At 34.7% G+C, this 26,399-nt stretch overlaps 1 protein-coding gene across 2 annotated transcripts in view; it reads left to right on the forward strand.

The window, feature by feature from the left end:
* The first annotated feature begins 4,078 nt into the window (after nucleotides 1–4,078).
* Nucleotides 4,079–26,399, forward strand: part of LOC121427358 (protein Wnt-4-like) — a 41,174-nt gene continuing 18,853 nt past the window's right edge. Inside the window, exons 1-2 of one of the 2 annotated variants that reach the window (XM_041623708.1) lie at nucleotides 4,079–4,972; nucleotides 13,183–13,421. In XM_041623708.1, the coding sequence (XP_041479642.1) occupies nucleotides 4,887–4,972; nucleotides 13,183–13,421 (325 nt within the window). In that variant the 5' untranslated portion in view covers nucleotides 4,079–4,886. The remainder of the gene's footprint in view (nucleotides 4,973–13,182; nucleotides 13,422–26,399) is intronic. The other variant, XM_041623709.1, reaches the window with a different exon arrangement.

A 26,399-nucleotide genomic window follows, 5' to 3' on the forward strand; every position in this document is an offset into this window, starting at 1 on the left:
CATGTGATCCTTGTTTTGGGCAAAGTTGATTTGAATAAAAAGAGAAAAATCCAACAAGCACAACACTGAAAATTTCATCAAAATCAAAATCGGATGTAAAAATAAAAAAGTTATGACATTTCAAAATTTCGCTTAATTTTCACAAAACAGTTATCTGCACATCCTGGTCAGACTATGACGTCATCCACACACTTTTTCTTTTGTATTTATTATAAGAAATATAAAAAAAATCTAATTTTCTCCTCATTGCCAAGTGAAACAACGATTACTTCCTCCCTTACATGATGTGGAATTAGCATTACTTAACACTATAATGGTTCATTCAAGTTGGTCTTTATTGACAAATCTTTATGAAATGAAATATTGTATAATTCAAACAATAAAAGGAAAAGAAATAGTGAGTGAGGGACACCATCGCCTGTTTCATTTGAATGTCACTGAGTTGTGCATCACTGTTTTGTGAAAAATAAGCGAAACTTTAAATGTCATAACTTTCCTATTTTACATCCGATTTTGATGAAATTGTTAGTGTTATTCTAGTTTGATTTTTCTCTATTTATTCAAATCAACATTTTTCTGGGGTGGACTAGACCTTCAAGGGATCCACGCTCTACAATCAATGCTTTTTTAGTGGATCCCCTCATTTCCATATAAGATTTTGTTAAATGTATTTTACAAATGTTTTGGAATTCGTAGTTGATTTGTAATCATTGCTATCATATTTAATTTGTATTTGTTTATATTCATGATGTATATTTTGATTTGTATTTGTTTATTATGTTAACAAAAGAAATGAAAAGAAAACTTAAACTACAAAAATTTGAACTATACAAAGAAACATGCATAACATGTTATGTTATGCAGGGCAAAAGAGACGGACTTGTTCATAGATCAAAGTTAAGAATACACAGGCCAAAGTTTTGTAGGGTTTGGGAAACTTTTCTAGCATAAACCCGGAGATGACTCAGGTATAATACTGCTTTAACGCTCACCTCCATGTAATTGACTTTTACATGATTCTTCCATCGCGGCTAACTCCTTCTTTGATCGCACCGCTCAAATAGTCTTACAACTCGAATCCTTTTTGCTGCTATTCTAGTATCTATTTTATGACAAGGGGGCTAAATTACAAAGTGACCGTAATATCCCGGTCACTTTTAAGGAGAGAACAGAAGAAAGGATATCAAACGGGGTTTAATAGGTCTTAATCCCCCTGGTCAAAGAAATGCTTGGTCGAATATTGGACAGGAGTTACTGATGAGTAAATCAAGTTATTATCAGAGTTAAGAGTTAAGGTCCATTTAAACAAGAGCGGCTTAGTGGGCGGTCTGCGTTGTTATTTAATTCTATACGAAGAAAAGGCAGAGAAAGGAAGAAAAAGCATTGCTCATTTTTATGTGCATCACCCGGCGGAACTCTTTTCTTTCCAGACTCAAAAGAGTCGATAGAGTTAAAGAGGGTTGTTTTCTAATCGAGAAATTATAGGGGGAGTTTTGAGCTCGGAGGCGAATACACAAAAAGCCATCCTTTCTATTTTATGTTCCCAATAGTACTTTTCCTCTCTTCCTCTCATTTTCCTCCTCTCTTCATTTTCTCTTGGTTCGCAATTTCTATTTTCTCCCTGGCAAAATAAAACATTTTTGTCGAGTAAAGTGAACGGGGTCGGTTTTGTGATTGTAACGTCACACCTAACAATAACTCGAGTGGGCTATCTATTGCAGTACTATTGTTGAGTTGTTAGTGGTTGTTATTGTAACGTCTTCTGATATTGCTACATAAAGAGCGTGGCTACGACTCCTTCAGGGGCAATAGTCTTTACTATTAGCCTCTATCATATAGGAAGAAACTAATCCATGCAGAGGTCATAATCAATTTACTATACCTATTTTTTTATTAAATGCATGAGGTATCGTGTCGTGGTGTAGTGGTTTATCCAGTGCACTTGAATCTTAATCCGAGGGATGTAGGTTCGAATCATCGTCACTTTCTACAAATGCGTAGGGTCCTACTGGTACCAATAGCAAATATACATGTATGGTTTCGATGAAGAACAGTTGCTTTGGTTTCAATGGTTACTAGTTAAAGGTCAAGTCCACCTCAGAAAATGTTTATTTGAATCAATTGAGAAAAATCAGACAAGCACAATGCTGAAAATTTCATCAAAATCGGATGTAAAATAAGAAAGTTATGACATTTCAAAGTTTCACTTATTTTCAACAAAATAGTTATATGAACGAGCCAGTTACATCCAAATGTATGAGAGAGTCGATGATGTCACTCACTCACTAACTATTTCTTTTGTTCTATTGTTTAAATTATACAATATTTCAATTTTTACGAATTTGACGATTAGGACCTCCTTGCCTGAAGCACAAAGTGTTAAAATAATGGAATTACATGTGTTCAGTGAGGAATGAAACTTCATTTCACATGACAATGACGAGAAAATAAAAATGAAAAAATAATTCATATTTCATGTAATAAATTACAAAAGAAAAAGTGAGTGAGTGATGTCATCAACTCTCTCATTGGATGTAACTGGCTCGTTCATATAACTATTTTGTTGAAAATAAGCGAAACTTTAAAATGCCATAACTTTCTTATCTTACATCCGATTTTGATGAATTTTTCAGTGTTATTCTTGTTGAATTTTTCTCTTTTTATTCAAATCAAGTTTTTGTTGGGTGGACTTGTCCTTTAATGCCCCTGTTCGTACTAAAATTTCTCACTACGCAAGTCTTGATTAATTAATAAAACTTTTATCACTACGAAATTTATTTCAATATTTGAAAGGTTGTCACAATATTGGCACAACAAACTAGACTCATCGAATCTTTTAAAATAAACAATTTTGCAACACAGATATTGGTGATCATTACCTCCACAGCCTATTATAAGACAGGCCCCTGGGTATTTTGCAAGATCGAAGAATCAAAATCATCGTCAACAAAACATAAATATTTATTTGAACAGTAGCATGACGGAAAGGAAGGCTCCCTCATCATCATAATCAAAATTCTACCAGTTACATACATTGTTTTTTTTAAACACCTACTTCAAATAGACACAAATTAAAGTGAGTAAAGTGAGAAAGAGATGAGGGTCTCTGATCTCAGTCTAGTTCCGTCTCACCCCAACTTTTATTCTCCGAGGGGGGCCTTGTAGCCTAAATTGACTTAACTCGCAAAATAAGAGCGATAGAGTGGAAAGTATGAATAGCAATAAAAACACAACCAACATCGTAGAAAGAGTTGGACCGAAACGATGGCCAAAGAGAAAAAAAAATGATGAAGAAACAGAACAAAACAAAGAAATCACACCCAAGTCCTTTGACTGATTTCGATCCGCCTCCAAACTTCGGGCGGTCGCCGGGATTTGACACATTGTAAAGGATGGAGGAAGTACCTGCCAATAAACTACTCTTGACATTTGAAACTGACTCCAAGCGAGCAAAGTGAACGTTGTTAATTCACAAGTCTTAAGGTCAAATTCATACACACCATCTCCATTACTCTTACTAGCCTATAGGTTTTACCATTTAAAAATCTGGTGGGAAAATACTGAAAAGACATTTCACTTTTGAAATTCCGAATTTTTTTTTACTTAATTACATCCCAGTTAAGACGATTTCATTGACTCTTCAAGACACAAATTAAGGTATATTTCATATCAAAATATAGTATTAGAGTTCGATCTTGTAAAAATAAAATGGGGATTATAATTTCCTCGAAAAATGTCTTAACCCTGATACATTCGATGTCCATCCAAACGCAATGATGCTGCCTTTAGTGTATATAAATTTATTTGAGTTGATGTTCATGCAGACTTCCGACTTTATTTCATGTGCCGACTTGCTTTGCATTCCCAATTGTACATTTCATGGGAAGATCATGTGTATACGCTTATGGGCGAATTACATTTTTTTATAAATACACGTATGCGTATAGTTTTGGACAGTAATTTACCTGGAGCAGATAATGTCATCTCATAGTGTTTCATCGGGCATTGTGATATCAACTCCCTAGGCTTGTATTTATAAACCTATCAATCAATTATACTCCAAATCGATTCCTATTTTCATCATCAAACTTGACGTGATGTTGACAATTAACGCAAGAGCAGGGTTATTATAAAATTACGCAAATCGACACAGACCTGGGACAAACTACATTCTTCGGAGCGCATCTTCATTGGTTGGTGTCTAAAGAGAATGGTCTTCCTCAGTCTTCACTGGTAAGGGCTGGAGCAAGTCCTGCAATACCGATGATAGACGTCTCTGTGAATCGGTTGGTTCTGCGAGCCCTTTCATTCTCTTCGCGTCCGCCGCTCCAGCAACATCGCTCAATAGAAGATCTCACTCATTTCTTTCTACTGGACAACACTCGACTAAAAAAACCTGACAACAAAGTCTTCAATTCTTTGGTCGAGCACTCAACTCTCTTCATCATCTCATTCGGAGAATATTTCAGAATATCAAAGTCGGAAAACAATTTCCATCGCTTCCCGTAATAATTTGTCACATTGTGATACAACAAAATTGTGTGAATTTTGTCAACTGGAAACTTGGAAGCGTTCGAGGACTTACTTTTCAATCGGAATACATTTGGATCAAGCTTTCAGAATCTGTGGGCATCTCAACTATCTTTCCGAATTTCTGGATCTTCGAAATATTGTGCAACTGATTCACCAGAATTGCGTTTGGGCTTTAAATTGGATATTTTAATTGGAATTTAACAACATCTTCGATTTAATCAAGTGCTTAAACTCAAGTCGTCTCTGAGAGAGTTGAAATTTGACCATCTGGATGTTTGCGAATTAGTAATTTTTTGGTTGTTGCTTTTTAAAACTAATTTTGTTGACTTCGAGGACAAGAGTGAGACAGCAAAATGCAGACGACTTTGTTGCATATTATTCTGACGTCATTATTTTTCCTCCACACGTGTGTCATCTGTGGCCACGCTAGCAAATGGTTGTAAGTATTCGTTGACCGTTATGTTTAATTTCAACTAATGAACTATATTTACTTTTACATCATCACAAGTATGAAATCATATTTCTGAACAGAAATTCGATTACAATATAGGGCCTAATGTTTAAGCTTGAGAGACCATGCGCCATCATTTTGTTTATTATTGGACTGATGCATATATCATATCACAAGGTTCAATGAAGTAAATTCATTTATTAATTCTATTCAGCCATCAATCACAATAGTGACAGGGATGTATTTAAAAAAACATTACCAAGGAAATGTATTAAACTAATCACAAGAGACAAGCTAAACATGACAAATATAAGCATTCGAAAGGGAAAAATGTCATAGATGTAGACTATGAAGATCAGTATGTATCCTAACTCCTATACCTTTAAAGTAAAATATATTTCGATAAGCAATGTATTCCTTTATTTTATATACCTATTGGACCAAAATACAACTTTTAATTATATAATTCAGCGAGGGGCAAAGCGAACGAGATGATAAAAAAAAAAACGCGTTTCTTATCTTTAAATTGGGTATTGGGTATTCAGGCGTATTGGAGGATTTTGTTTACACTTTGAGTATTTTGCAAAACAGAAAGTAGCTTTGAAAATATCGAAACTCTATTCTGTAGTGTAAATTATCTGTGAAAGGAAACTTGAAAAAATAATTGATTCGAAAAAAAGGAGTGAAAGGTGCACTCGATTTAAATCATTCCAGTCAATTGCTTTTTAACTTTGGAATTCACTTCAGCAAAAAAAAAAAAAAAAAACTCGGTCGTTTAGTTCCGTTGTAAGGCAAGTGTTGTCGAACATTTCGATTATGCTCCCACCTGCAAGTCCATCGAAAAAAGAACCTTATACCTTGCATACCTTGCGGGTTGCCTTGCAGTTCATTATTGCTGATCATATGAGAATGAGAAGAAATTAGAAACAAATAGATCTTCAAGATTGTTATATAGGCCTACACGGCGATTTGTTTACATCAACTCTGTCTTTTACAATGACCATACGATCTGGTCAATATTTTTTGACAACACAAGCAAAACACTATAAAGTAACATGGATTTGGAATAGATAGGTTTGAAAAGAAAATAAAGAAGTAAAGTGTGCAAGATTGCCAGACAATATGGGTGTCAACTATTTTAAGCAATTCATCATAATAGAGCTGAATTGAGCGAGCGTGAGCGGTCAAGAACACACAAACGCAAAGTATTATATTTTGAGCTGCATGACAATCCCCGTCAATTTCATGGGCGGCCCTGAAATCCGCCCCTATACAAGAATAAAGAGATTGTGGTATGTTATGAAAATACCACACAAAGCCCCTGGAAAATGAAGCCATTTGATCGAGTAATACAATTTGTTAAGGAAAGGAGATTGAATCGTCACGATTGTGGAATAACAATTGTATCATAGCAAGATATACAACCAAATAATGTCAGTAGTTTGGGTTTACATTTTCCGATTGCTTTTGTACAAATATGACAATAAATTATAAGCACAGATATTTAGGTATATGACGAGTTTATGAAAACGTAATTTTTTTATGTAACAACATGAATGGTTCTGCTTTGCTATATCTTGGTTATTATACATGTAATTTAAGACTTTTAGAATCTTAAAATTGGACGAGAAACACTTCCGCTCAGATTGGGGGCGGGGGCTGGAGGAACGACTTTGGCCCCCATTCCCTAATCGTTCCACAACCAAGAAAGAAAAACAAATGAATAAAAGAGAAAATGATCAATCTATGATATTTTCCTAAAGGAAAAAAATACCATTTTTTTTTTGCTATAGGAAGAACAGAGCCACTGAGAAGAGTGATTCATCCGCATCTTTTTAAGTTTTATATATTTAATCTAAGTATTTTGTACAAAGCGTTTTTTATACGGTAAATAAAACCAAACCAAAACCAAGCTCGCGACTTTTTAGAATCGTTCTCGATATTATGTTGTGCCCCTCGATAAGGGTCAATATGATATAAATAAGCCTACACTTTTTATAGAGTGCCGGTATTCTTTGAACAAATAAAGAAAATGTAGGATTATAATTTCAGTTGAGCATGCACCGCGGCATGCTCAATTGAAATCTGAATAGATGTTGTCAGAAACAGATTGGCTGTTTTCGTTAATAATATGGACAATTTATAGGATCTTGTTTCCCGAATGAAATTGTACACCAAACCATTTCCAAACTGGATATAATTAAACCTTGTCGAGGTATAATTTTGATATTGGTTATCATATAGGCCCTATTTCGATACAGTTAAACATCTTTTGAAGGGGGAAAGGGATGAAAAGATGACATTTCTACCGCAAGGGGTTAGCGAACCCAGTATCCGATCATTCCACTCGATACGGCGGTACGTATGTTACCAATTAACGTTAAAGGGCAACTCTTGACTGGACCCGCGTTAAGAATATATATATATATATTATATATATATATATATATATTATATATATATATATATCTGACTTTATTGATACCATTTTTTACCTTAGTATTCCTCTTTTGATCTATATATTTTGCTCTATTGATATAGATTTATTGTGTTATAAAAATTAATTTTAAAGATTAGGCCTATAGTTGGTAACAAATCTTGAATTATATTTATATTTCAATCTACAATTTAGATTTATGCTTTTTTTCAAACGTTAGCTTTAGTTTTTTTGGGGGGTTGGAATTTAATGTTCTTGAGATTAGGACACTACTTTTCACGTGTTATAATGTATTTTAAATCGACAACTAGAAATAATTTTAATGTGTTCACTGAAAAATCAATTATCAGCAATCATTTGACCTTGAGTTACTTTCAATAAAACATCTGTAGATAAAAACCAGCCATAAAGCTGATATATATATATATATATATATATATATATATATATATATATATATATATACATATATATAAGGAAGAGTATATAGACCATAGCGCCATGAATAGACCATGGAGCTATTTTCCGCGAATAAATCTGAATTGAAATGATTACGGAAACTGTATCAAAACTTTCACGTGATGAAGGCCTCTGTCCTTGAAATGAAACATTTATTACCTAGTTTCATTAATGTTACTGTTTCATTTTCACCGGCGGCAAGGATTTAAAGTTCCACCCCTATATTAGCATGGTATGAGATTGATTACGTTTCATGGTCATGTTTTATTCATTCATTCATTCATCCCATTCATTCCTTCCTTCATTCATTTATTCATTCTTTCCTTCATTCGTTTATTCATTCACCCATTTATTTGATTGTTCATTCATTCATTCATCTATTTATTTATTCATTCATTCGTCCTTTCATTCATTCACCCACTCACTCACTCATTCATCCATCCATTCATTCATTCATTCATCCATCCATCCATTCATTCATTCATTCATTCATCCATCCATTCATTCATCTATCCATTCATCCATCCATTCATTCATCCATTCATTCATCTATCTATCCATTCATTCATTCATTCATTCATTTATTTGTTTATTCATAAAAATGATTTCTTCGTGTGAGAGTTAATTTGAATTAACTTATTCATTTGTCAATTTATTTATCCGTTTGTCAATTTCTTACTAATTTATTACATAATTATATCATTAACATTAATCAATTCATTCATCCGTCCATCCATCCACTTATTCATTCATTCGCTCATTTGTTTATGGTCTTACATGGCGAACCTTTATTGATTAAGTTCATTTCATTTTTAAATATTGAACGATGAATTCTGAAATGATTTGTTAGAGTGTCTTGAAGACGTATCAATGTATCACATTCAAAATTCGGTTTGACTAGTTTATAGGGGACATGTTCTGTAATAACAAAACGAATTTAAATATGCTGTAATCGGGCCTTGTCCTCTGAAATTGAAAACAAATTCATTCATAAAAGGAACCAAATAGGGCTATTGGGGGAAAAAAGATCGAAATTCAGTACCATCCATTTTCTTTTGATAACTGACAGGCGCCACGAACGGTGTACTTTCAAAAGAAAATAAATCACAGAGACTGGCGAAGCCGAGGAAAGAAAATATCCCATTCCAAAATCCTTCTGAAGAAAACAAGATTTAAACCGTAGCTCGAACGGTGTCGTATAATGGTGGATAGATTCACAATCTAAACCTGTAGGATGTTATTGCTTTTTTACTTTTTTCATTGCTTTAACTTTTTTTATGCTGGGAACGTTTAGGCTACAAGAAAATATAGTGGCGGGCTCTGGAAGTATGAGGGCTTTTTTTTGGGGGGGGGGGGGAGTCAGTGTCCGACTCCCTGGTGTATCTAGAATGGACAAGATCTGGACAATACATCAGTCCTCTCTCTTTTAGTAGGAGCATGGACCTATACACAGCAAAAACTGTGGTGTTAACCGGTGTACATAGAGGACCACACCAGTTATTTTACACCGGTGTTAAATTGGTGGTGTTAGTTTTACACCTATACGTGTTATTACAACACGTTTTATATGGTTGTTACATTTACGCTCTTTGGTGTGATGTTCAATCTCTAGGGTGTTATTTTAACACCTCAGGGTGTGGTCCTCTATTAACACCAATTGGTGTCAGTTTTAACACCACAGTTTTTACAGTGTAGGTCCATGGTGGGATAGAAGGAGAAAAGAGAGAGGAATGATGTATTAGCCGTGAGTGAATGTAGGGTTTTCCAAACAGCTCTAGACGTCGAGATCTATAGACTATGGTGTATCATGCGGTGTAGTGACGTGTTTATAGGGAGGCCGATCAGGGGTTCGATCCCCAGGCGACGCATCTTACAGTGTCAAAGGAGTAGAAGTATAACGAGGGACGATGAAAGGAGAAAAGGTTTGAAGATTATATTAATGTGATGAGAAAAATGAAAGTACATACCGCGAAAGAGCGAAGGGGACGATTTGTCAAAGTGAGTGTAGCAAGCGAGCATCAAAACTTTTGCTCTAAATCATCTTCCTTTATAATCTGTCTGGGGAGGAAAGCATACTTTTAATGCTGATAGTTAAAGAGACATTTATACTATTCTGTTTAAAAATGGTTTATTTTCAGTTTAAAACCAATCGCATCAATTTGAATAATCAAAGGAATTATTTGGGATGGGGGGATTTTGTACAGAGTACAGAATGTATACCCCTCCCAGAAGTGTATGGGAGTGTATCTACATTTCCCTTCCATTGGCATTAGTGCGAGAGATGCAATTTGATACTTCTATTTAAAGCAATTCAACTATAGATAAAAGTTTAATTTTTAAGATTTAGTCTCGATGTAATAAAAAAGTAAGTGTAAAAAATGCTTTCTCATCATGCATTTGGCTTGCTTCTGAAGTACTGGGTAAGAGCTGATTTGATAGACCGATGACCGCCTATCGGATAGAGGCTTGTTTGAGTTTGCATTGGGGGTTGTTGTTTTTCCGCTTTACAGTTGGTGGTGATTTCCAAGATGACACGATTGCCAACAAAAATAAGTACAAGCCCCCAACATTACTTTTTTTCGATGAACCAAAACAATACTCATTATGCATCATTTTCTCTATTTTCCCTCTCATTAAACGCACATGATTAAATTTCGGTCAAGAAACGGGATCGCCCAAAGAACGAACTCCACATCATTTGCACTTTACTTATAAAGTTATCTGGGTGGTGTCACACAAAAGTTTGCGATCAAGCCAAGCACTTCATGAATACGACCAATCAAAATCAATGTTACATTTGCGTTATGTCCAAACATTGAACAGGAACCAATTAGAAGCATTCTTTCATTTTTGCTATCCATCGCAATTCGCAAAACCTGCATGGGGTCCGTTGCAGAGAGCGTTGCGTTTAAACGCAAATAAAAAAAAATCAGTCGCAAGTCACAAATGCGTGCTGTTGATTGGTTGAAAATCAAGTTGCGAATGATTTTTAGAGTACCGATTGATTGCAACTCTTTCTGCAACGGGCCCCTGATGCTACTACCACTGCTTCGGGAGTCTAATCTGAACCATCGAACTAGGCCAGAATATTCATTTTCCACATCACAGTAATATGTTGAAATTCGCTGCTTCCTTTTCAATCTTATCTGTTCCATATCATACCCACATGGGAATTTCACAGTTCATTCCTAAATTTTGACTCAGAATTACTAGTTCATTGCCAGGACTTCAAGGAATAGCATGTTCATCACATCACGTTTTCAATTGTTTGGGTGGGATAAGACAAAGGAACTGGAGACGCTTTCTTCTTTAAACAAAAAGTACAATACTCGGTAGATGAATGCACAAATAGCAACCAGTATCCGATAATAAGAACCAGGCTGTAATGTTAAACATTTTAACTTTTACATTATATTAGATCATTTACACAGTAGACACTGAAACATGTCTTGCATAATTTTTATTTCAGAGTTAGATTAGATTTGGATTTTACAATCACACCGTGCCATTGCAAGGTCAAACACAACACTGAAGTTGAGTATCAAGCCTAGAAAAAAATTACCAACAAATTATAATGATTGAGGATGAAATCGACCTTAAAATTTAAGCAATGATCATATTCATTTAAGTTGAATCAAACATACATTACTTTGAAGTGTTCAAGTGTATAAATAAACTTTGTAAATCAAATGATGGAGCGTTCTTATTTGGATTGTAATCAAGGATGCATTTTTTAAAATATGAATTAAGCACTTTCATGTTATAAACGACGATTTTAAGCTTGATCAGATTTGTAACTAATTTGATATAGTAAGTATTTTTATATTTGTAATATTTTATTTCTATTCATTTATATTATAGGCCTATATAAAATGATGACTTATCTGCATATTTAAAATTGTACAAAAGATCTAAATTAGTCTCTTTTTACACGATACTCATAACTTCACCTATACTATACTGTCAGAATATTAAAAAAAAACATGGACACTAAAACAGCTAAAATAAACTCAAAGATTATTTTTCAAAATAATGTATTATGTCCTTTTCAAAATTAATGACAAGATAATTTTATTTTTACTCGAAACTTTTTTTTTCTCTTTAACCCTTTTTTTTATTTTCAATAGAAATTACATTAAGCACCCTCTGTTTAGCCACTTTAGGTACCTTTTAAAATTGAATAGATGGTTTCTGGAATGAGCAGAGGGTTGGTTTCCTTTAAGGTAAAGTACTTTCACCCAGCCTGTTGCAAACGTGAGCCTTCTCCGTTGCTATCGACCTGTAACAAAGATCCCTTTTACCAATTTACCGAAATTGGCAGTAGTCAATTTGCTTCCAAATTAGTTGTGACAAATTACGCTACGGCTCGCTCGGATAAAACATGACCAAGAAGCAAACAAAACATCGATCCCATCCAAGCATGCCAAAAGGAAAGTGAACTTGATGGAAGATATTGACTCACCCCACCCCCTTCGATTCAAAACTAGAAATGAGATGCGGATTGCGTTTGATATTTTATACCTTTTGTTTTGTCAAGATAAATGCAGCTAGTTGTGGTAGTCATGAAGAACTGACGCGAAACAAGATTGACGTACAAAAACTTCAACCCACCTGGGACTAGGAGTTACTTAATATTTCTCGCCTTTACGTCATCAGCATCGGCTTGCATTGTTTTAATCCCTTCATATAAAATGTGATCAATTTAGTTTCTATCTCAGAAAAGTACTTCATGCGTGGGGTATTGTGTTTATGATATGGAAATCAAATCCAAACCCCAAGACATGCAAGAAGTAATAGATCTTAATCTTGTTAAACTCTGAACAGATCTACTAGAGTTTTGTAATGGAGATGGAAGCTGTCTCCAGATTAGAAGAAGAAAAAATAACGATGGATGCTAATAAGCATAATTATCAAATTGGAAAAAAAATCAATAGATGAAGTCAATGCTGGTCCAGATCAAATATATGTACTTTTTAATAGTTTTTGGGACTTCGCATTTTTGTTGCTCTGCTCAATTTGAAAGGCTCGGGGAATTGCAGCCCTGACAGATATGATGGTCAACCGATAAACCCTTTTTTGTATTTATTAGTAGGCCTATTAGTTTTAACACTTTTCTCCAATCAGAGTAACTATTATTTACTGAATTTTTGTTTGTTTTTTGTAAATTTTATAGTGGCGATTCCTGTCTGACCTAAGGGTTTGTTATGGAAAAAAGCAACATATTCAGGAAAGTTGACTTCGAATCCTTGAAAACTACCCTTAACATGCTTAATGAATATTTTTGTTTCCGATCCTACACCAGAGCGATCTTCAACATGCAAGCACTTGGTATCAGTACCATCAAATCACCGGACAACTGCGAAGAGTTACCAGGACTAGTTAACAAACAAATACAGATCTGCAAACGAAACCTTGAAGTGATGGACAGTGTTAGTCTTGGCGCTAACCTTGCTATTCAAGAATGCCAGACTCAGTTTGCCAACAGGAGGTGGAACTGCTCGACAGTCGATGGGTCGGTGTTCGGGCACGTGCTCGATAACGGTGAGTTGGAGGGGTGATGGTGGGTGGAGGAGGATGTATGGTGGTCGTTGATATCGATGGGATTAAGTTCGTGACTCGTGTTGGGTTTGATGTTGGCCTTCGGCTTCCTCACCGTGTTACTATAGATAGGATATCTACATGCTTAGATGTTCATGAAAAGATAACTGTCACGATGGTGATGATGATGGTGGAGGGGTGGTGATGATGATAATGGTAGTAGTGATGTTGGTGAATATGATGAAGACGGTGGTTGGTGATGACGACAGCGGTAGTTGCGATGGTGGTGTTGGTAGTTTTGATGATGATGATGATGATTATGATGATGGTGGTGGTAGTGGGAGTTTTGATGATGACGTTGATGACAGTGATAATGATGACGATGGTGATGATGGATGGTGGTGGGGGTGGTGATGGTGTCGGCGGCGCGTGATGGTGAAAGATAGTGGTGGTAGCAGGCCGGTGATGACATTGGTGTTGAAGTTGATGTTGATGGGGACGGTGGTTCATAATTCATTGTTGGTGATAATTATGGTATCGATGGAAGGTGATGGTCCGGTGATGATAATGGTGCGATAAGGTGAATCTATGAAGCCGTTGACCACAGTCCTGTACTGCAATTCCATGTTAATTCGTGAATTATTGCCCTACGTTCCTAACCATTCATAATGTATGCATATCATGGCAAGTAGCGTTATTACTGAGCCGTTATTCTGCAAGCCAATGCATCCAAAATACGCTGGGCCTGTATCAAACGTAGTAAAAAATAAACAAATTTGCTCAAGTAGATATGTGGGTTGTCCTCCAGACTTCCTTGGTTTTCCTCACACATACTTTAACGTTTCCCCCAATGTCGTAGTAAATGTCAAAACATTGGTTCACGGTCCATTGACGAGATTGACGAAAGTGATGACGAGAGCGGTGACGAGTATCTGTGGTCGTGACAGAGGTTGTGTCAGGCTGCGCCAAATGTGGCTCCCGCGGTTAAAGTTCTGGCACATGTACCATTTCTCCCGACGCCATTACGTTTACTACTATTAAAGTTTTTATATTTTTAAAGATGGTGATATAGAAATATCCAAAAGCCAGCGCTCATGAAGTAAAGGAAACAATAAATTTACAGGGCGCAGAAATTGTTGAATGATATAGTAGTATGTTAGTAGTATACTTGTAGTAGTATGTTCTTCTATACGTCAACTCCCGATACGCTTGTTATCATATTAAGAGATACATAATTTAAGACTTGATTATGATCTTTACCTCACTTATTCAGTCATGCTTCTCCGAGATGACCGCGCAAAAAGTTTATCCATTCTCATTAGGTTGCAGGAGTTTAAAGATCGCAATCCCTGCTACTTTTCATTTATTACGATTTAAAAAGTAACTTATGGTACGGTTTTTTTTTATCAAGATCTTGTTACTGTATTTTCTTTTTATCAAACTCCGACTATTTGTTTTTGTTTGATGGAAGTGAAATAAATGAAATTTAATTTAATTTAATTTAATTGACTAAATCTACGGGTCGTCGGTTGTATCATGATCAGATTTCCTAGCAGACATGGGCTCTTCATATACACTCTTAAAACAAATCAGTCAAATTGACTAGACCAGTAGTCAGCTGGGAGCAACTGATATGGCAATCACTGATATTCACATTTCTGACATATATTCTAGTCAGAAATAACTCTTTTCTAGTACAATATGACTAGAAAATAGTCAAATATGACTAGAATAACAGTTGCACCCAGCTGACCATATTAACTAGTCATGTTTGACTGATTTGTCTTATAGGGCCTTTTATTTTTTTTAAAGTGAACATAAGGTAGGCCCTAAGTATTTTATACCATGGCTATGCAGATACATACTACATCAAATTGAACATTTTTTACGATGGCATAAAATAGAAATGACTAAAATCTCAAGTGACACAATGGCGACGGAAAGACTCCAGTTTGAATTCTGAAGAAGTAAAGAGTTTCAACTTTGGTCGCACAAGCAGGGTGTGTGGCTTTGGAATGTTGATGATGAACAGAATGATGATTTGACAAGAATGATGCAAAAAATTCCAGACTGAAAAATACCAGAAACTATTAAGAAATCATCATAATTCTAAACCTTTGTGAGTTATTATAAACTTTCAAACATGAACGATCATTCGAAAGTGGAAAACCGATATCTATAACTGGATATAATAAACACAACTCGAGAAGAAAGTTTTTCCTTGATAAAAATGACGTAGCTTTTAAATGGTTTTGGCGAAATATTTTAGCTAGAGTATTCCTACAAACTTTAGCAAGTCACTTCTGTGTGTAATATAATTGATGTGTTTCGACTTGTATTGCACGGGAGAGCACTATTCTGGCAAATTTGTCGATTTCGAAAGTCATTCTCTAATTAATTCACGAACATATCCGGAACATATTCCTTAGATAATCGTATTATCTGGGATTATAGTCGTGTTGTACATGTAGTTTTCATCCTATCTCATCCATGTTACATGAATACTGTTTTCGTTATAGTTTTCTGAAGCTAAATTATATTCTTAAAAGGGTTGGGGAACCACCCCCCCACTAAAAAAATAATAAAATAAAAGAAAATACTAATAAACTAGATAAATAAATGAATGAATAAATAAATAGATAAATAAATAAATAAATAAATAAATAAATAAATAAATAAATAAATAAATAAATAAATAAATGAATAAATGAATAAATAAATAAATGAATGAATAAATAAATGAATAAATAAATAAATAAATGACTGGGCAGTGACACAACATTTGCTCCGGCTTTCGATTAAAATATACACTCTAAAAAAACAAATCAGTAAAAAATGACTAGTTAACAGGGTCAGCTGGGTGCAACTGTAATTCTAGTCATATTTGAATATTTTCAAGTCATATTTTACTAGAACAGAGTTATTTCTGACTAGAATATATGTCAGAAATTTGAATATCAGTGATTGCCATATCAGTTGCTCCCAGCTGACTACTGGTCTAGTCAATTTGACTGATTTGTTTTAAGAGTATAACCCTATGGTAACCCTAACCCTATATATAGGGTTAGGGTTACCATAGGGTTATATGTTAGGTTTAGGATAGGGAATAGTGTTAAATTTAGGGTTGAAGTTGGTCATTCGATTAGTGTGTTGAATTTGCAGCAGAGCAATAATTGTCGCTGGAGACATGGAACCCACTTGGCAACATACTGTCCACACAACTATTGGTTAAAGGACAAGTCCACCCCAACAAAAACTTGATTTGAATAAAAAAAGAAAAATTCAACAAGCATAACACTGAAAATTTCATCAAAATCGGATGTAAAATAAGAAAGTTATGACATTTCAAAATTTCGCTTCATTTCACAAAAACAGTTATATGAACGAGCCAGCTACATCCAAATGAGAGAGTCGATGATGTCATTCACTCACTATTTCTTCTGTTTTTTATTGTTTGAAATATGAAATATTTTTATTTTCTCGTCATTGACATGTGAAATGAAGTTTCATTCCTCCCTGAACGCATGGAATTCCATTATTTTAACATTTTGTGCTTCAGGCAAAGAGGTCCTAATCGTCAAATTCGTAAAAATTGAAATATTGTATAATTCAAACAATAAAAAACAAAAGAAATAGTGAGTGAGTGACACCATCAACTCTCTCATTTGGATGTAACTGGCTCGTTCATATAACTATTTTGTTAAAAATGAGCGAAACTTTGAAATGTCATAACTTTCTTATTTTACATCCGATTTTGATGAAATCTTCAGCATTGTGCTTGTCTGATTTTTCTCTATTGATTCAAATCAACATTTTTCTGAGGTAGACTTGACCTTTAAAATCTGTCCAAATTGGGTTAAAAAAAAGACATGTATTGTGTAACAAATTTGCTCAATTGGATAAAAATTGCCCAGAATATCTATTTAAATATACAAAATAAAATATATATATTAATATATAAAAAAAACATATGTATAATATATATATATATATATATATATATATACATATACATATACATATATATATATATATATTATACATATGTTTTATATATATATATATATATAGATATATATATATATACATATTTTATATATATATATATATATATATATTTACATATATATGTATATTACCAACGTACAATACCCAGCATAGTGGACAGTATGTTGCCCAATATTTTACGTGTGTAGATAAAAATGTCAGCTTTATTTTTCGCCATAACCCAAAGCCAAGAACAAAAGTTCTTTTTTTTTAAATGAGGGATGTTTAAAAACCCATTTTGGATAGGCCTATTTCTGTAATTCATTTCAGATGTTTTACTGCTGGCAATGGCTCTTTCAAACGCAAGATGAAATAAATTGAAATATATATATATCGCCCCACAAACTAGATATAACGATCACTCACCACGACTGACCACTCCATGATCCGTGAAAATATGTTTTGAATATATCTTTATTGGTTAATGTTTTCATCATCGTATCACATCGCGAGATGGGTCTCTTGAGAACCTAGAATAAACTCTCCCCGGAGTGTGATTGGGGTAGCAATTCTCTTGACCTTTGACCTGACCCAGAGCATGGGGTCAAAACAAGAGATGGATGAACGATTGGAAGGGCGTTCGGACCGCGCCAAGTTTTCTCGCTCGCGAGCTTGAGATGAAAGTGATGTTTCGAGAAGCATTATGGAATGGTTGTAGGCTACGTGATACTCCTGATAGCTTTTCGATTGTCGATCTCTAGCTTTATATTGTAGGGAGAATGCTTTCTGGCCCTATAGAATGGAATAAAAAAACATATTTTAGCTTTGGGTAAAATAACAGTTTCAGCTTTACATTGGTTTTACGTACGTTGCAAATTTTCTAGCACAATTTTGTTATGAGGATGTGTAGTGAGTAACCGTTTAAAATTAGCATAAAACCGATGATATTAGTCTAAAATCACAAAGGAGCATAAAAACATATGAAAACAATTATTTTACCAGTTTAATTTGTACCAAGAATGAAATCAAAATAAGAGAGAAAAAATATAAGAATCTGCCCCAAACGGATCATCTCGTTGTATTGCATATCTTAAAAAATATAAGTTTCGTAGATAATGGTTTGGGACTGATCTAGAATATTGTAACAATTATTTAAGTTTAACGCACTCATAATGTTAAGTAAAAATAATCTATAGGCCTAAAATGTTAAATAATAATAATTACTTATTTAGGGGCTAAAGCTAATTTTGAATCCGCTAATAATTCAAAACAATCAAAATAAGAAATTTTAACGCCTTTACTATTGTCAAAGAGCAGGGTTTAATTAAACTGTGAGATGGTATAGCACCTGTCAATATTCTGCTTATTCGAGTTCCTTGGTGTAACATCAAAGGACAAGTCCACCCCAACAAAAAGTTGATTTGAATAAAAAGATAAAAATCCAACAAACATAACACTGAAAATTTCATCAAAATCGGATGTAAAATAAGAAAGTTATGACATTTTAAAGTTTTGCTTAATTTCACAAAATAGTTATATGCACATCCTGGTTGGTATGCAAATGAGGAGACTGATGCCATCATCCACTCACTATTTCTATTGTATTTAATTATATGAAATAGGGAATATTCTATTTTTTCTCTTCCTTGTTATAAAGTGAAACAACGATTAATTCCTCACTGGGCATGTGGAATGAGCATTGTTTAATACTATATGATTCAGTCAAGTTGATCCTCATTGTCAAATCTATAAAAAAATTAAATATTGTATAATTCAAACAATAAAAAGCAAAAGAAATAGTGAGTGAGGGACATCATCAACTTTCTCATTTGAGTTGAGCATATCACTGTTTGTGAAAAATAAGCAAAACATTTGAAGTGTCATAACTTTCTTATTTTTCATCAAATTTTGATGAAATTTTCAACATTTTGCTAGTTTGATTTTTCTCTATTCATTCAAATCAACATTTTTCTGGGGTGGACTTGACTTTCAAGAAATAAAAAAATATCAATGAATATAATCAATGTTAGGCTGCGAAACCTTGTCTGAACAACGGTTTATTTCCAATTCATCTCATACCAATTCGTCCAATTGCCAATTCGTCTACTACCATTTGGTCTATCATCAGTTCCTCTACTCGCCGCATGGTCTACGTTCATTTAGTCTAATGCCATTCCGTCTAATAACCAGTTGGTCCAATAGCCATTCAGTCCATATATCATTTGGTCTAATTAAACTTAAGTGTTAATAATGCAAAATGAATGAAAAGAAATGGGTATTATATAGACCAACTGGTTATTAGACAAAATGGTAATAGACGAAATGGTGATTAGACAAATTGCTGATTGGACCAAATGGTTATTGGACCAATTGGTCGTTAGACCAAATGTTGATGGACGGAATGGCATTAGACTAAATGAAGGTTGACCATGTGGTGAGTGAACGAGTTGGCAGTGGACGAATTGGCAATTTACCAGATCAACCATGACAACGACTGGTGTTAATTTCAACGACTATTTTACAGTGTAACCCCCCCCCTCTAGTATCCCTCTTCTACCAGTGCAAATGAGAATTATAAGCCCGTTTCGTGCATGTTGCACCCCTCCTCTGATCTCGTCCCAATCATACTCCGTACCTCTCCGCTTTATAATGAATGAGAGAAAAACAGTTTCAAGTACGAAGACCACCCATTATGGGGTCCGCTGTGCTTTGAAAATCAAATTTCCGCTGTTCATTTCTTTCAATTGAATGTAACGATGGCACGCAAAAATTATATCCATACCAAAATGACCTTTCGTCTTCGCTCCGTTTTTCCTCCTCCTCTTCCCTTTTTTTCTTTCTCCTCATTCTCATACCTTTTCCTCCTCGTTTGTCATTTTTATAAGGTCATCAAACTTGACTTTCAGCAGAGAGAAAAAAATGTCATTTTTATTCTCTATTTGCGGAGGGACCACGGTATCATAAAATCTTCTTGCAGACAACATGAAACAGTTGACATAAACATGATGCATTGGTATTCCGTGACATGACGTATTAGTAATGTAGATAATGAAAAATATTCATTACCATAGACGTAGCAATATTGCACAGTAAAAACGCTGTTTAAAATTTTTATACAACGCTGTTTACTATATGAACCTTACAGTAATTGTTTGAATAGTTTAAACAAGTGTTTAAATCTTAACAACAAAGTTTAATTTTCAATATCTAATCTTCAATAAGTTAAACATGATTGTTTAAACTGTTAAACAACTACTGTAAGGTTCATATAGTAAACAGCATTGAATAAAATCTTAAACAACGTTTTTACCGTGTGGGCGAATTCGTTAACATCCTGGTAATAAAACACTCCTTACATTATTAAGTAGAATAATTTCTATCCAAATTTCTTTTCAAGTAAAGCCTATGCTATACACACTCTAAAAACAATTTACTCAATATTGGGTAAAGTGGGAATGTGCATGTTGGTTGGGTAAAAAATGATACCAAATATTTTGTAAATTTTACGCAATGTTGCGCTGAAATTTACCCTTAAAACATAAATTTAGTCCAGTATAGGGTAAAAAAAAAACTTAGCAAACACACATGCTTCCTTTCTAACCAATATTGGTTAAAATTTCACTCAGAGTGTTTATGACATAGCATTATGTTCTTAAAAGTATCTGCCAATTACAAGATTTATCATCTTTTGCGAAATTATACCCGAATACAAAGGGCATTATTTTGATGTTACGGTCTTCTATATATTATGGATGACTTTTTACTGAATATGCCTTCCATCTTGCTGACTTGTTTTATTACTTTGAAGTGATAGACCTCGAAGACTGTCTTAAACTGTTGCTGGTAGCTAGGGCTGCGTTCTTCTCCATCATAAGGGTAACACTGAGTTTGTTAGTGATGCCTTTTTAATAGGTTTTGTCACATACCCCGCCGGCGAGAATCTCATCCAAACCGCGAAGGCGGAGCTCCGCGGTATTGGGAAGAGAGAAAATTCGATCTTATTAGCCACCGCGACGCGAAGGTGGTCCGGAGCGAGACGATAAAGGGATATCACAGGGGGAGTTCCGGCGGGATGTCTTTCCAGCAAACAGGCGAAAGCACCTACCGTGTTGATCTCATCCCTTCTGAGTGATACCATAAATGGAAATGTAACAGTTGCTTGTCTGTAAAAGAGGCAAAAAATATTTCCAGAATGCTGCCAGAAGTGGATGAAAGTCTAATAGTTCATCGTATAACAAGAGAGCCTATTTTTATCCGAATTTTGAGTTACGCAATAGTTTCACATCTTATGACGTAAGCTATAATCGCATCACAACGTAATTGATTAATGTATAGTTCCAAAATGTAGGCCTGTCAAACTCTCGTGCGTTAGTATGTCAATTAAATGAGATACTCTGAACTTCTGAAGGTAAAACGGAATGAAGGTCAAACAAAAACGCCTGTTTTTTCAAAAAGAAATTCATGCACTATGTCAGCTAATCTGACCCCCTCCCCCAAACTCAATAATAACACAAAACAAGCAATAGCCGACTACTATTTCATGTGAACACTTAATGACAAAAAACTGCTTCGTCGTTGTCTGTGAAATGAACTTAAATTCGTTATTTCGTTTGAACATTGATGAGCTGTTTTTTACACACTCTGCAAAGTTATAGGACAATAATTCATCACACTCTTTTCTTTAGAAAACGAATCTGAAAAAAACTCATCTTTAAATATTATTCTTAAGTTACCCTTGAGAGTCGTATGGGTGTACTACGTTGTGATGCTATCGTGGTACACCAGACAGACGATCTTGAATTTCTATTGTTTGGTCGGAAAACAACTTCTCACCTCCTTTTCGCGCTTTTCAGTGACAAAAGTGACTCATTCAATCCCTTGTCTGTCATAATATAAAAAAAATAAAATGATACGAATAAAGTTGTATTCTACTTCAACACCAGCCTCTCCCCACAACTCTTTTTGTGCCATTTTATACTCTCCTCATTCTCTCCCCTCCTTCTGCCAGGCTTGCCTGGACTGATTGAAAGTTTTTTCTAATTCTCAATAATTATGGATAATGGGGGCCGTTTCATAAAGTTGTTCGCAAGTTAAGAGCGACTTTAAGAACGACTGGTGAACCTTTCTTACGTGCTTGACCATCGCCAATGAATATACCATTTACCACAAGAAATGATCACCAGTCGTTCTTAAAGTCGCTATTAACTTACGAACAGCTTTGTGAAAAACCCACCTGTAAATACATGACCCTGGGAAGCAGGGGTGCTTGGGGTGCTGAAGCACCCTAAATATTTTACTTGGGGGTGCTGTAATAGGCAGCACCCTGGAATTCTGGAAGGTGCGAAAAAAGAGATAGATATAACCCAAATGAACTTCATTTTGTTGTAAGACCCTTTTTTTTCTTTTTAAATTTGTCGGGACCAGTATAACTTCCATTTTTAAGTGACAACTTTTTTTTTCAAATTTACATCAGCATGCACCCCCTCTCAAAAAGTCGTTTCCAGGGCCCTGTGTAAAGAGAGCTCTAACCTTTGCCTTTAGTGATTTTAAAAAGGTGTTTAAGAGATATCGTATTTCACAAATTTCTCTTTCAAATGCTATTACCCGCAATATGAAACAACTTTTGTTCGTTAAGCGAACACATTTAAATGCTGTCTATATTAGCCCAAATCCAACAATCTTGAAAACTAATCATTATGCGCGTTTTATTGCGGTCAAGCTGTATTTCAAAGTTAAGCTTTATAAAATAGGCATCTCAATTACTCATCAAGAAGCAATTTGCCATGTCGATTGCACGCCACGGCAACAAAAGTATATATAATAGCAGCCCCAGTCAGAAATGCCTCTCTTACATCTAGGTGAGAATGACCGTGAACTCCGCTATACTCTAAGCCCCATTCTCCCGTCACCTCGTTAAATTTCCGAGCTCAATTTTCATACATTTTTTTTTCTTTGCATCGAATGCCAAGAATAGTTGATTTTAATATACAATAGCCCCAAATAGCCTCGGAGAAAAACTGGTTAGTTACATTCCATTTTACAAAGTTGAATTACCCACACAGCGGGTGATCCGCCTACAAGCATGTGACCAAATAAATCTCCCTTTTTTCCAATGCTACGACCTCAGTTTGCAGTTTCAGATAAAATCTTCTCACTAATCTCTATCACTAATAAAATGCAAGAAGTTTGTCCTTGATTTTAACTTATTTTTATTGCAAAAGGAATATACCCAGCATACATACTCTCATGTTATAGTTACACTACTAGATATTTCACGTTTGTATCATCCTTTTAAAAGTACAATTCGTTCTATTAGGCATAGAGAATAGCAGAGAGCTGCGAAATTTTAACATTTCAAATTAAGGTGACGTTTCATTTTATCCTGTGACTTTATCTCTTCTACTTTTGCCTAATGTCTTGCAACGTTGTGATGTTTATCGTTTCACGATTGTAATTGAATTTATTGTTCGAAATAGACATGAAATAGATGTACAGTTCATTGTCATAGTTTAGAAACGAAAACTCAAGATCATATTCATAAACAAATTGTTTTGTATGTGAGATACCTGATGGTTATTGAAAATAGTTTTGTTTTGTTTATTTTTTGTTATTTTTTGTTATTTTTTAACAAGTGCACACCTAGTTACCAATAATGCATATAGCATTTTCATTTATTTGAAAGCAGGATAAAAGAGCATTGTAGATAAAATGCCTTGCTCACGGGCACAGGTGCAGCGGCCGGGGATTTTTTTTTTTACCGACATCGATTGCTGTACAAATTATGAAGAAGAAAGACATTTAATACATCATAAAGACGACTGTCGCGAAAATCAATGTTAGTCATTCACCTACCAGATAATGAATAACCCTTTTTTTAAATGGAATATAGACATGATGCCGAAAGTTAGTTCAAGTCCAACGTAAAATTTAAATACAAGCCGTTCAACATATTCATCTCTCACGAGACACTTTGGAAAGTGCATCCGAATGTTTTTCGTGTCAATATGGTGAAACGTCTTCAAGAAATTACGATTAAAAGTGCAACGCAGGAAAAAAAACTGCCGATTTCTTAAATTCATTTCATAACAGGTTTGGTATTTTTTGTATTTACCTTTGACATGTTTGAGAGAGACAGAAAGCTGTTTGTTTTGATATACACAGTTCACTGTTAACATGGTTGATCGGAAGCCAGTGAACGTGGGCCATGAAAACACACTTCTGGATAATTAGGATGTCAATTTGATGAGATTTTCATGACCTAAGTAGAATGGGATGAGTTCTCCGAATTTTGGGCGATGAAGCACGACAAACAGGCAGTCATTGTACGTTTTAGATGACTGTGCTATTTTCTTATTTCTTTTTGGTCCTCCCTGTAAACAAGGAATTTTCAACGTATCAAGAGCGAAATTCATTGGATCTTTAACGTGTTTATATGGAGCGGCAACGAGAGGAGGTTTTTAAAATTTTTTTTAATTCACTGAAAGTAGGCACTAAGCAGAAAGAGAGAAGAGATAGAATTATATGAACAAATAAAGAAAAGAATGAAGATAGAGAAAGAGAAAAAGAAAAAGGGAACAATTAAAGAAAAGAAGAAATAAAGAAAGATAAAAAAGAAACAAAAAGAAAGAAAGAAAGAAAGAAAGAAAAAAAAAGAAAGAAAGAAAGAAAGAAAGGAAGAGAGAAAGAAAGGTTTGAGGAGAAGGGCGAAAGAGTCAGAGTAGAATATGAAATCTCATAAACTTAAAAGGCTTTATTCATTTTCCTATAAGGCTTGTAAAGTCTTACACCTTCTATCTTTCGAGGAGCCCCCGCGAAGGTGACCACCCCCCCCCCCCAAAAAAAAAAAGATAAATAAGGGAATATTTTTCTATGCCAATCTCAAAATCGACCACAGCGTACGAATTATTGCGTGGTAAATCTGTCGAGTTCCATTTTGTTACTCTAAAATATAGGCTAAGGGAGAATGGTGAGAAAAAGACTTAAATCAAACAAGAAACAGACGTATAATATGACATGTCGGAAATGTCATTGATGTGTTATCGCAACTATTTCCCAACACTATTGCTCCAGTTTTTCTTCACTTACTACTATGCCTCTTTTTAATGCACTCACCGATACAAAACCTGGTGTTATTAGGGCTGCGCGCAGTAAGTAGTTAGACAACTATTTGTATTTAGTATTGGGTTGGGGTGTTACGCTCATGGGTGTTAGGCGATGAATTTATTGTGGCGAATAAAAAAGGGATTTTGAACTTGATATTGTGATCAAATTGGCAATCAGTCGAAGGGGTATCAGCTGACAGATTAATACCACCATGAGAGCTAGGCAGTACGCACAAGTTTGCTTCTGGGTATATATACTGGGAGAGTCGAGAGGGAGGGGGGTGGAGTTGGGACGAACAACTAAAGAAGTAGCGATGCACAGCTCATTTATATACAAACTTATTTAAAGTGGCACAAGTTCAAGACAAAATCAAGTTCACTGAATACAAGAATATGTACAAAAAGCGAATTGTGTGATTTTATACATAAAAGACTTTTAATATCATTTTGTATATTTTCTTGAATTAATAATTTTTTTACAAGTTCAGGCTTATTTCGCTTTACCAAAGTCATTGGCTGATATAGGCCTACTGACATTGATTGCGAAACTAACATTAAGATATTTTCATGTTTTGCCTGTATATATAGTGACTATACACTGGTTCCTTTATTATGTTGGTATATTTCAGTAAGTAAATACAAATCATAACAGAACAATTGAATAATACATCAGATATCAAATCTACTCAGCTATTCGAAATTTAAAAGTACAACAGGCGTAAATATCGTATTTGCAATAGTCCTGCGATATTACCACATTGACTCGTGCCATAAAAGATGCAATATTTGTGCAATTAATCGTAACTGCATATATCTACTGTATATGACAAAGTGTGTACACATAATATCCATTTTTAAATACACTCCAAAAATATTGGGTAAAAATGCTCCA

This window comes from Lytechinus variegatus, chromosome 14, assembly GCF_018143015.1.
Source record: "Lytechinus variegatus isolate NC3 chromosome 14, Lvar_3.0, whole genome shotgun sequence".
Classification (NCBI taxonomy): Eukaryota; Metazoa; Echinodermata; class Echinoidea; order Temnopleuroida; family Toxopneustidae; genus Lytechinus; species Lytechinus variegatus.